A 12,247-nucleotide genomic window follows, 5' to 3' on the forward strand; every position below is an offset into this window, starting at 1 on the left:
GGTTTATATTATTATTTTCTCAGATGGGCTTAATGTTTTTGTTTTTGTTTTTTATAAAAAATGAATTTGCACATGATACTCTTAACATGACACTATAAGACCAGGGACATTTATTAATAAAGTAAAAATTATAATTCATTTAAATTTGCAGCAAATTTGCCGAAGAGTGCATTTGTGTTCCTCAAATAAACTTGTCCATATTAAACATCCTCAGACTCAGAGGTTATATGGAAATCCCCTTCTTCTGATATTGCACCGCAGGTTTGGCACATCGATTCAGGCGCATTCCATCAACACAATACAATTCACTCTGGAACACTGAACCATCCCATAATGCCTGTCTCTGCCTTTTGTAATCTCATCCTTCTGAGAAAAATCACTCGTATCTGAAGCAAACGGTGCAGGAAAATGAATTATAAAGTCCTTTTTAGGGTAGTACTTAAATACTAATAAAGTATATAGTCTCTCGAAACAACCTGTTTTTGTCCAGTCTTTTTATTGCTTTCAGACAGAGTGTGGTGGTCAGGTAAACAACACTCACTAGCCAAGTCTAGACACCTTTATCAACACACAGATACACATTACAACGTGTTGAACAGACTGTATGCCTCTCTCTCGATGCTTGTTTTCATTGTGTTAAATTCAGTGGTGGACAGTAACGGAGTAGTTTTACTTCGTTACTGTACTTAAGTATATTTTTCAAGTATCTGTACTTTACTGGAGTAGTTTTATTTTGAGCAACTTTTACTTTTACTTCACTACATTCCAAACCATAAGATTGTACTTTTTACTTCACTACATTTCATAAAACATATCGTTACTCTTTATTATATATCACGTGCTCCGAGACGCAGAAGCGGTGTCTGATTCATGAACGAACTGATTATTTTCAATGAACCCGTTAAATCGGTTCGCAAATCGCACCAAACGATTCATTCACGAATTGGGCATTTGGCCAGGGGTGTTTTTACACCACAGACAAGGTTTGAGAAGAAAAAAATCATTATGAAAATCTAATTATATTTTCCTTATTATATTCATTATTCCCTTATTGTTTATTTTGGGGAAATCGCAGGTATTTTGAGCAGTAGGATTATAAAAAAATATATGCTAATATAAAATTAAATGAAGTAGCCTATATAACACTGCAAAATAAACAGTCATCTATCGGTACTTTTTACTTAAGTGCATAAAAAATCAAGTACTTTTGTACTTTCACTCGAGTAAAATTGAAAACTGAGTACTTTTACTTTTACTGGAGTAATATTTTATTATACGGATCTGTACTTTTACTCAAGTACTTGATTTGTGTACTTCGTCCACCACTGGTTAAATTAAATATGGCACCAGGGACCAGAACTATTTTTTTCCACTGTAGCGCTGAGATTCCTACATGTCTAGATGACACTATCACTGATTCAAAGTGTGCCAAAAAAAAAGAGAAACATTTTTTTGTGTGTGTCAGAATCAACATACTGTATAATATTTATATTTAAAACAAAAAACAAAAAAAACAACAACAACAGCACCAAAAACAAAAAAGTGAAAACAAATTTGGACACATTTGTACACAGACTAACAATTAAAAAGTAGACATTCATTTTTACAGTGGTAACTCTTTTGCACCTCTGCTCACTCAAAATAATAGTAATAACAATAATAATAAATAATTAATATTATCATCATTATTGTTGTTATTACTATTGTTTTCTTGTTATTAGCATTATTTTTATTTGGTAATATAATTGTTAATTAATAGCAATAAGTATTATTAATAATAAATTAATAATTAAATTTTTTATATAAAAAAAAAAAAAAAAATTCTCTCTTTATCGTAACCGAGGTAATCAATTAATCGAGGTTTTGATTTTAGGTCATATCGCCCAGCTCTACGCTATGGTAGTGTTTGAGCTGTTTTAAGTGGCTAAACATTACCAAACTGGAGGCGAAAGAGCGAACGACCCTCTTTTCCCTGAAGCGGGCATCGTGGGGCATGGGATGGTGTCCGGAGTAAGGAGGGTGGGCCTGGGCTGGAGGAGGATGATGCTGGTAGTACGTCTTTTAAGAAGAATCGCTTTATGTATCCCCCAATTGTAAGTCGCTTTGGATAAAAGCGTCTGCTAAATGTCTAAATGTAAATGTAAATGTAAATTATAATAATGTTATTATAGTTATTATTGTATTGATAATATTAGTATTAATCGTATTTTGAATTATTATTGTCCATATTTTAAAAGGTATTATTATTAATAATAATAATAATAATAATAATCATTATTATTTTTATTACTATTGTTTTTCTTGTTATTAGCATTATTTTTATTTGGTAATATACAGTAATTGTTAATTAATAGCAATTACTATTAATAATAATAATAATAATAATACTAAATAAACATTGTTAATTGTAGTTTTTATTGTTAGTATTAATACTACTACTACTACTACTAATAATAATAACAGCAATTTTGAATTAATATTATCATTATTATTACTATTGATTGTTGTTCTTGTTATTATCATTATTTTTATTTAGTAATATAATTATTAATTAATAGCAATTACTATTAATAATAATAACAGTAATAATAATGTTAATTATCGTTATTATTGTATTGATAATATTATTATTAGTATTAATAGTATTCTGAATTACAAATAATCTTTTTTACCATCTTTTTTAAAGCTAATAATAATAATAATAATATTTATTTTGAAAATATGTAGTTAATTATTGTTATAATAATGTTAATAATGTTATTATTAATTATTTTTATTTATTAATATCACAATTAATTGATAGTAATAATATATAATAATAGTAATAATATTAATATAATTATTGATGTATAATAGTAGTAACAATCATAAACATACTAATTGTATTGTTATTAATTATTTTTTATTTATTTTCTATAATTATTAGAATAATAATCATTTTAGTTATAGTTAATAATAATTACTAATAATATAATTACTTGAATTATATAACATTAAAATGCTATAACATAATATAATAATTTAACAAACAATAATGATAATATATTTACTTCAATTTAAGAATAGAAAAAAATAACAATCTTGTCTAAATGAGCAACATTTTTGAGGTTTGAATCATCTGTTTAGCTATGACTCATGAAAGTGGGAAAACTGCTATCTGGTGTCTTGCTGTGGAAGAATGTAATACAAAGCATAAACTAATAAGCGTGAAGTTGGTGCTTTCCTAGTCTGTCTGCATAAGTTGATGCTGAATATATATTTTTTAATGAATGTCAAAGCAGCATTAAAGGTTTTCACATTGCCAGCGATGAAATTCTGTGAATGCATCGAGATGTTTTTCCACCAAGGAGTGGGTGGAGGATGTAGCACTGACGCTAGCAGCAACCACAAACTGTTATTCTTTCTAATACCGAGACCCTTATTTCAGCGTTTTCAAACTCATCGACCTTTGCACACATATATCTCATCCACCTCGGTTCCCTGTGCAATATTGCTACAATAAATCGCTACTGTGTGCTATAAATACACAGAGAGGACTTCCCAGTCTCTGTAAACAAAACACCCATTCGTTCACATGACCTCTGATGGCACCTGATCACAAGACGACGGGAAATGATCACGCATAGCAACAACTAGGAATGAACAGACATTTTTAGAGAAAGTAACAAAATAAGATCATTTTGTCCACACAATGAAAGTCAATGGGGTCCAAAAACAAAATCGTTTGGACCCCATTGACTTTCACTGTATAACTTTTGGAGACCTATCCCTTTAAATTTTTTCCATGCTATCTTTTTAAACAAAAGCCGCTGAGTCAGTCTTTTGCGCAACCGGGTGGCAACAAAGCAGATGTTTATGAAAAATCATTATGGAGTGCCAAGGGCTTCACCAAGTCGACTAAAATTGCAGACGAAGTACGTATCATATGTCACGTCAAGTTCAGGGATGTTTTTGCTTGCGTCTCATCGGTTCATGAAGACATGAAGGGACTTGTTGTGACATCCTGTATCGATGTTGCAAACACAATACGGTCTTCAAAAAACTAAGAAACCACTGCTTCAACTTACACAAGTGGCTTCCCTGTGGCCAACATAATACAATGGCAATACGCTTTTCTTAAGGTAAACATCAAATGACATTTAAAAATGTATCGGTTTATTTCCATAAACTGATGCATGAGTGAAACAGGACACAAATTTTATGTGTCAGGGATTGGAGATATGAAAATATGGGCAACTGAAAACGAAAGTCATTTTAGATATATTTTGGTGGAAGATTACGAAGACAAACATGTTTTTTTTTCTTTGGAATGACACGCACGATAACACGTGTTAATTGAGAAGGGTCACTTTTGGATTCATTCGGACTTCTTTTAGGTTTCCTCTAGGTTTGGAAAACAGTGGAAGGTATCAGATATGGTGATTAGACAGAAGTCTGGGTACTTACTGGTTTTCAGATTGCACGGGACAGGGCAAGCTGTAGGTCTGATGGGGGAAGCTCCAAGGGTTGTTGGCAAACACATGGCTCTGAAAGAGAGGAAGTGAAAGGTTTTAGGTATTAGGTAGGGATGTATCATGTACCGCTATTAAAGTTCTGGCTGATAAGCTAAAATATATATATATACACACACTACGTAATAATAGTTTTCTATTAGAAACTTTTTTAAATTTACTACAAAAACAACAAAACTCTCTCTCTATATATATAGGCTATACAAGACTAAACATTTTTTAAAATAAAATGTACTACCAAAAACTACAAATAATGTAACAATCACAAAGTAAAAACTAAGTGGGAGCAAGACATTGAGAATAAAATGGAAACAAAACTTAAATATATATATATATATATATATATATACTGTATATAGTCACTTTAAAGGAAATTTTCTAAAACAACAAATGGCTAAAACTAACAATCACAAAGTGAAAAAGAACTAAACTTAGTGGGCGCATTGAAAATAAAATAGGAACTAAAACAAAAATAACATTTATAACCATTACAACTTTGACCGGAGCCGAGTATTGCCTGCATAAAAATAGTGAGTCATTCGGTCTATATCTAAAATTTGTGTCTACAGGAAACCCCCTTCATTTGCACAAGTGCTATTTACACTCGTGATGACATCACTGTACTTCATCACCGCCCAAATATTTACCTTAACACTTCCTTTTTCCACTTTAAACCATCTTATTCTTTGAATTTTACTGAACCCTGTCACAATACGAGATACACGATAACAGTATTTTAACAAAACGGTGAGAAAAAGCTGCATGGCTTATCAGGAATTGCGTCTACCAACTGTTAAAATGACTCTGTGACCACAAAGACGTCATTCTATCACCCACACACACACCAAAGTCTTGAGGTTTCGCCAGATATCAGAGCGAATGACCCGAGTTTTCGAAAAAGGAAACCAGTAACGAACACTATATGCAAACTTTATGAATTTATACTAAACGTGTGCTGGTAAGAAGTGTGATTCAATACCAAAGGCATTGTGGTTAATAATACAGGCTAGTAACCGAATGGTTGTAGTTTCAAACGTTTTTGACTGGTGGGACCACTTTTAGATGCTAAGATGTGATGCTAAATGAAATGAGAGGTAGTTACCAAAGAGGGTGCAAGGATGAACCCCCCGGCATCCAGTTGAGGTCCGTCCGAATGTGAAAAGATGTGCCGGTCCATGGCAGGCGGAATGGAGAGCGATGGCATCAGACTGCAGTCTTGTTCGTGACGGCCGAAGCCCACACTGTGTAAACCTGAACGATCCGATCAGCGTCTTCCCACCATGACCTGAGAACACAAACACAAGAGAAACGGGACGTCCTTAACGGTGGAAAAACAAGTGGGTGAGCGTTATGCTGTCAGTGTTAAAACCTCAGAGAAACGGGGAGAAAGAAACACAAAAAATCATGAGGGTGAGTAAATGTGACAGAATCATTATTTGTGACCCTGGACCACAAAACCAGTCATAAGGGTCAATTTCTCGAAATTGAGATTTATACATCATCTGAAAGCTGAATAAATAATATTTCCATTGATGTATGGTTTGTTAGGATAGGACAATATTTGGCCGAGATACAACTATTTGAAAATCTGGAATCTGAGGGTGCAAAAAAATCTAAATATTGAGAAAATCGCCTTTAAAATTGCCCAGATTAGTAATATGCATTGCTAAGAAGTTCTTAGCAATGCATATTACTAATCAAAAATTAAGTTTTGATATATTTACAGTAGGAAATTTACAAAATATCTTCATAGAACATGATCTTTACTTAATATCCTAATGAGTTTTGGCATAAAAGAAAAATCGATAATTTTGACCCATACAATGTTTTTTTTGGCTATTGCTACAAATATACCCCAGAGACTTAAGACTGGTTTTGTGGTCCAGGGTCACATTTTTAGATTAAACACACAAAAACAATCTGCTCTCCAGACACTCTGAATAGATCTATTATCATCAACTAGAGGAGCGTAAAGTTTCACACAGAAACCTATGAAGGCTTTCACTGACTGAGATTGTGTGACGGCTCTTACGTGCAAAAGGGTAATATTTGAATAGAGTTCCTTGTGAGGATACAAAATTGAGACATTTTGAGCCACAGAGCAGTTCGAATTAAGAGAACAAACATCTTGGTATCACATGAAGGGACGATGATTGTTACGCAAGGGAAATTCTCAGAAGCACAAAACAACTTGTGTTTCTCATTAGGAAGTTGTTAATTTGTTTTTCTCTGCAATAACGTGCACTGAAAAAAAAAAAACAGGGACTTAAAGAAGTAAACAATACTTCTAAAATAAAAAAAAGTTAAAATAAAACATTATTTTAATTTCACATCTTAAAAAAACACTTAACAACCTCTGAGGTTACATCCATGTTTCTTACGCCGTCGAATGCCTGAGCAGTCAATGCATCCCAGTAAGAGGTGTCCATCTTTCTAAACCCCTGCCACAAAGGACAATCAATACTGATTACTATTGAGTTCCCAAATGTCCTCTTCCTGTAAAGCACCATTATCTTTACTGGAAGATGGAGAAAAAAAAGATGAGAAAGCACCATGGATAGAGATTTTCACAGGAATGAAGCACACACTGGTTTTATTTTACATAAAATCCAGATTTCACATAAAACCCAGAAAAAACAAAAACAAATGAAAGAACTACTAAAGGTAATAAAACTGGGAAGTTGTATTGAAACGAGAAGGAAGCACCAAAGGTACATGACAGACCATTTTTTCAAATAACCTTTCTAAACATAGGTTTGAAGAAAACATCAACATTAACAGAGAAGAATTGCTACCTTGCGACTAGTGGCGTCGCAAACCTGATGTGTTGCATCTAAACGCATCGTATTTCATTCAATTGATTTGGTATTTAGGAAGTAACTTAACATAGGGTGAAAAAAGTCATGAGTGGTGGAGACGAAAAGGGGGAATTCCTTCAAGAATGAAGAAAATCCTTCAGTTTGGCCTACAAAACCATCTAAACGCATCATATTTCAATAAATGGATTTGGTATTTAAGAGGAAACACTAAAAACAGGACACATATGTCATCAGTTGTGGAGACAAGAAGAGTTAGAAAAACAGTTAGAAGAGTTAGAAAGAGGTAGAAAATCCTTCGGTTTGGCTTTCGAAACCATCTAAACCGTTTATAACGTATTATATTTCAATAAATGGATTTGTTAATATAATGAAAAAGTAGCCTAATTACTTGCAGAGACAAGGAGGAAAAAAGTTAAACGTTTTTTTAATTAATTTGTTATTTAGGAGGAAACACTAAAAATGGGACGAAAAAGTCAGTATTGGTGAAGACGAGAAGGGAACGAAAAAAATGTTGGCCTCCAAAACCATCTAAACGTGTCATATTTCAATAAATGGATTCGTTATTTAGGACTAAACACAAAAAAATACGACGAAAAGCCATTAGTGGGGAAGACAAGGAGGGGGAATTCCTTAAAGAGGGAAGAAAGTTCTTCAATTTGGCCTCCAAAACCATCTAAACACCTTGTATTTCACTAAATTAATTTGTTATTTAGCAGTAAACACTAAAAATAGGGTGAAAAAAAGTCAAGAGTAGTGAAGACGAGAAGGGGGAATTCCTTCAAGAACAAAAAAAAAAAGATTTAGTTTGGTCTCCAAAACCCATCTAAACGTGTCACATTTCAATAAATGGATTCGTTATTTAGGACTAAACACGAAAAACAAGACGAAAAGTCATTAGTGGAGAAAACAAGGAGGGGGAATTCCTTAAAGTTCTACAATCTGGCCTCCAAAACCATCTAAACACCTTGTATTTGAATAAATTAATTTGTTATTTAGCAGTAAACACTAAAAATAGGACGGATGAAGTCATCACTGGTGGAGACAAGAAGGGGGAATTCCTTCAAGAAGGAAGAAAACCAACCGAGCTAAACAAACTACAGTTCAGGACAAAAAACTGTGCAATATGTGTATTGTTTAATCTCTTTATATTCTTTTGTATGTTTTTTCTACCACAAGGAGTTGCGCCTTGAATTTCGTTGTACAAACGTGCAATGACAATTAAGTCGATTCACAAGTGCCTGTCTGATAATCACGGTAATCGGAGGCTTGCAGATGGTGTGAATTACGAAAGCTTAGGAGCTTATTTCGAGACCTCAGCCCATGAGACTGTTGCATGCGGCGCGAGACCTGACGGATGCCTCACACGGTTCCTCTAATCTTCTCTGATCTCTCGCACGGCACTAGAGGCTAACCGAGATGTCTTTCAAGGTGTGGGAAGAAAAGAAAACATGCATGATGTGAGGGTAAAAAAAGTCCTAAGGCTTGTGGTATGGTATGGATCACCATCAGGGGTTTCCCATGTTCTCCTCAAGAGTGAGTTAAGGACATGGCTCACATTCTGCCATGTTACGATGAGCACATGGAAGACGTCCAGAAACGTGTGATCTAAAATTAAACTGAACCTTTTTAATGGTTAAATTAAATTTTATTAATCAAAAAGCATGTCTAATTATTTAATCAATTTAACATAAATTTATTAAAAATGTAACAAAAATTACATGTTTAGGGCCCTAGGAAATGTTTTATTTTTCCCAACCTTATGTTTTATTGTTACCAAATTCTGTTTTAGCATGTCTTTAATTGTAATGTTTTTACAATTAAAACATTGAAGAAATATTGTATGATTATTCCTTACAAATAAGGTTTTAATAATTTTAGTAGTAGTAGTAGCAGCCTATTACGTACATTCTACTGAATAGTAATATATTTCTGCCGCAATGCCTTCAAGTTAAACCAGACGCTAAAATCACCGGAAGCGTCACGCGCGCTTCAGTACAAGTAGTAAACAAAACCGCGCGTCTGCAGTTGGCCGCCCCCCTAATATAATGGCAGGGGAAACACTGGTTCATGGATATAACCAAGATTCAACTAGTTTTTGTCAACTAGCTTCTGTTTCTGATGCCAAACCTGAGTTGTATCGTTTTGTCCTCGTTAGACCTTCATCTCTGGGTAAAGGTCTTGTTAGGAAGAGCCAAACGAGTGCGAGTTATCTTGCCTTCAATGGGTTTCACATGACTGGCTGGGAAAGCCGAGCTTGCGAACTCAGGGCAGACGATCCCAGGAAAATCATGCTGACACTTGTTTGGAAACAGTCGAAGCTAATGCAATTAGAGAAACAAACTAAGCATGCTAAGTGCGGCCAAACGTGTTTGCAATGGCAAAACCAGACACATTGATTGAGAGATTAAATATTCAAGAGAGGAAAAAGTTACTCTGGGTGCTGTCACATTCAAAAGCCACAAGATTAATAGAGCAATTATGATAAAAAAAAAACATTAATCTTTCTGTTTTATTTAGTTAAGCTCCTCTTGTCTTGGGTATTCCTATATTCAAAATTATGGCCAGTACTGATAAGCCAATATTAATTTATCAGTCATGGCCGATAACCAATTTATAGTCAATTCTAAATATTACAATCCTTTTATAAATATTCAAATAAATATTATAGTATTTTGTCTAAAAATATTAAAAATAAAAAACTTAATTAAAAAATTCAACTTAAATGTTTTAATTTTAGTAAATTTAGGCATCTCAACATAATAAATGGACAAATGTACAAAAATCAATATTTAATTTTTAATATTACATTTTGCAGTGGTATTAAATGATTAGAGCTTAAGCAAAATTGCGAAACAAGCAATAAATTTATAAATAAATGATTAAAATATATATATATATTTTTAAAGTTTGCACTGATACAACTGTTATATATTTGCAGACAGTAAGATTTTTTTTTAAAAATAAATACTTTTTAATACTTTTATTCAGGTAGGATGTATTAAATTGAACTGATTATTAAATTAGATTTTTTTCTAATTTTTTTATTACTTTTTATTCATAAAATTATCCTGAAAAAGAAAGAAAGTATTAGCAACTGTTTTCAACATTGAATATAATAATGTTTCTTGAGCAGCAAATCAGCATATTAGAATGATTTCTGAAGGATCATGTGACACTGAAGACTGGAGTAATGATGCTGAAAATTCAGCTTTCCATCACAGCAATAAATTACATTTTAAAATATATTAAAATAGAAATCAGTAATTTTAAATCATAATAATATTTCACAATATTACTCATCTTATTGTTTTTACTGTATTTTTTATCAAATACTGTAAATGTAGACTTGGTGAGCAAAAGAGACTTCTTTCAGTAACATTAAAAATACAGTAAAATACAGGAATCAACATAGAAATTTGTTACATTAAGCCAGAAAGGAGAAAGTATTTTATCACTGAACATTTAATTCTGCTGAAGCAGTCAATTGAAACAGTCAAAAGAGACATTCAAAGTGAAACTGATCAAACCACTGAACTGAACGGAACGGCTAGTACGTTACAAATTGTTCCGGATTTCTGTGAATCATCTAAACAGCTGGAGGCAAATGGTAACCATGACAGAAATAATAGTCAAAATGACTAATTCAATTGAAAAATACACCACTTAGGCTGTATTTCTATCATTCAACCTCTTTGTTTGATCACGATTACAGCAATATTGTCTATCTGGGTGGGACATTTACTATTATAAAGCATCAGCAGAATGAATGTTCTGAAGTCATTGTGAGTCATAACGGGCTTTCATTTCATTGAAGGAGAGAGCCATCTCAGAGGTTTACCGATGTCATTCAGAACCTGCGATCAATGGAGGCTATTCAAAGCTAGACCGCCGCGTTAAAAGGGATCTGCGTAGCTGGTGGCTTTATGAAGTCTTTTTCCAGCATGTCAGCAACATTAAATCATATAAGAAGAAGAAATGTGTTGAAAATCAGAGCAAATGCATGGAGCAACGGTCTAGTAGTAGGCTAAATTAGTGCTGGGCGCTATGACCAAAAATTTATATCACGGTATTTTTCAAAATTATACCGGTTTCACGGTACATGACGGTATTTTTTTTTTATGCATGACCGGGTGTTAACCATATTTTCTACTGATTGAGAGAGGAAATACTGCAGTATATTGACTTAGAATGCCCTATTTTACTATCATGATGAGTGAATATTGTCAAAAAATACCACACTAAATAGTGACTAAACACGACCCCTTTGAATACATGTTAAGCAGGAGTCACTCTCATTTATAATCGCAGCATCGTCTGATAAAATCAACATGCATCTACACTAAAGAGCAGCTATGCGGTTGTTTTGGCTATATTACTTTTTTGTCTCATGCAGCGCACTGCCTGCGTCTGAGTAACAAACTAAAAAAAAACAACAAACAAAAAAGTGCATGTAACAGACGAACTACGCTCATATTTATAATTCCAAACAATCAGTAAGCGACAGGTGCTAGGAAACGCTGTTTTGTACTCATTTATTGACGAGCTGGCTGCGGTGCGGCCAACTGAATGCGCTGCTTCTCTGCCGCTCACTGCACAGAACAGACGCCGAGAGAGGTAACACTTCTCCGGGAAAGTCAGACCTCGCGTTCGCAGGACAGCACTGGCGAAATCTTCCAACTGAACCATAGCTAAGGTTTATCCAAAAAAGTCGCTAGGTTTGTCAGTATGAATATTCTATGGAAAAAAGCCACTAAAAGGGTCTGAAAGTTGCTAAATCTAGTGCTAAAGTCGCGCTCGTGTGTGTGAGACGCGGGAGCTGATGGCAGGGGGCGGTGGATATTTGTGGCGGTCAATGTGGATATTGTGGATGAGTTCTTCTGCGTCATCAAGTTCTATTAGTTCTACAGCTTCAGTTTC

At 33.7% G+C, this 12,247-nt stretch overlaps 1 protein-coding gene across 1 annotated transcript in view; it reads right to left on the reverse strand.

The window, feature by feature from the left end:
• Nucleotides 1-12,247, reverse strand: part of LOC107728569 (protein strawberry notch homolog 2) — a 58,777-nt gene that overhangs the window by 39,722 nt on the left and 6,808 nt on the right. Inside the window, 2 exon segments of the mRNA XM_074560135.1 lie at nucleotides 4,447-4,526; nucleotides 5,614-5,796. Of these exon segments, the coding sequence (XP_074416236.1) occupies nucleotides 4,447-4,526; nucleotides 5,614-5,715 (182 nt within the window). The 5' untranslated portion in view covers nucleotides 5,716-5,796.

This window comes from Sinocyclocheilus rhinocerous, unplaced genomic scaffold, assembly GCF_001515625.1.
Source record: "Sinocyclocheilus rhinocerous isolate Xijiao unplaced genomic scaffold, SAMN03320098_v1.1 scaffold1238, whole genome shotgun sequence".
NCBI lineage: Eukaryota > Metazoa > Chordata > Actinopteri > Cypriniformes > Cyprinidae > Sinocyclocheilus > Sinocyclocheilus rhinocerous.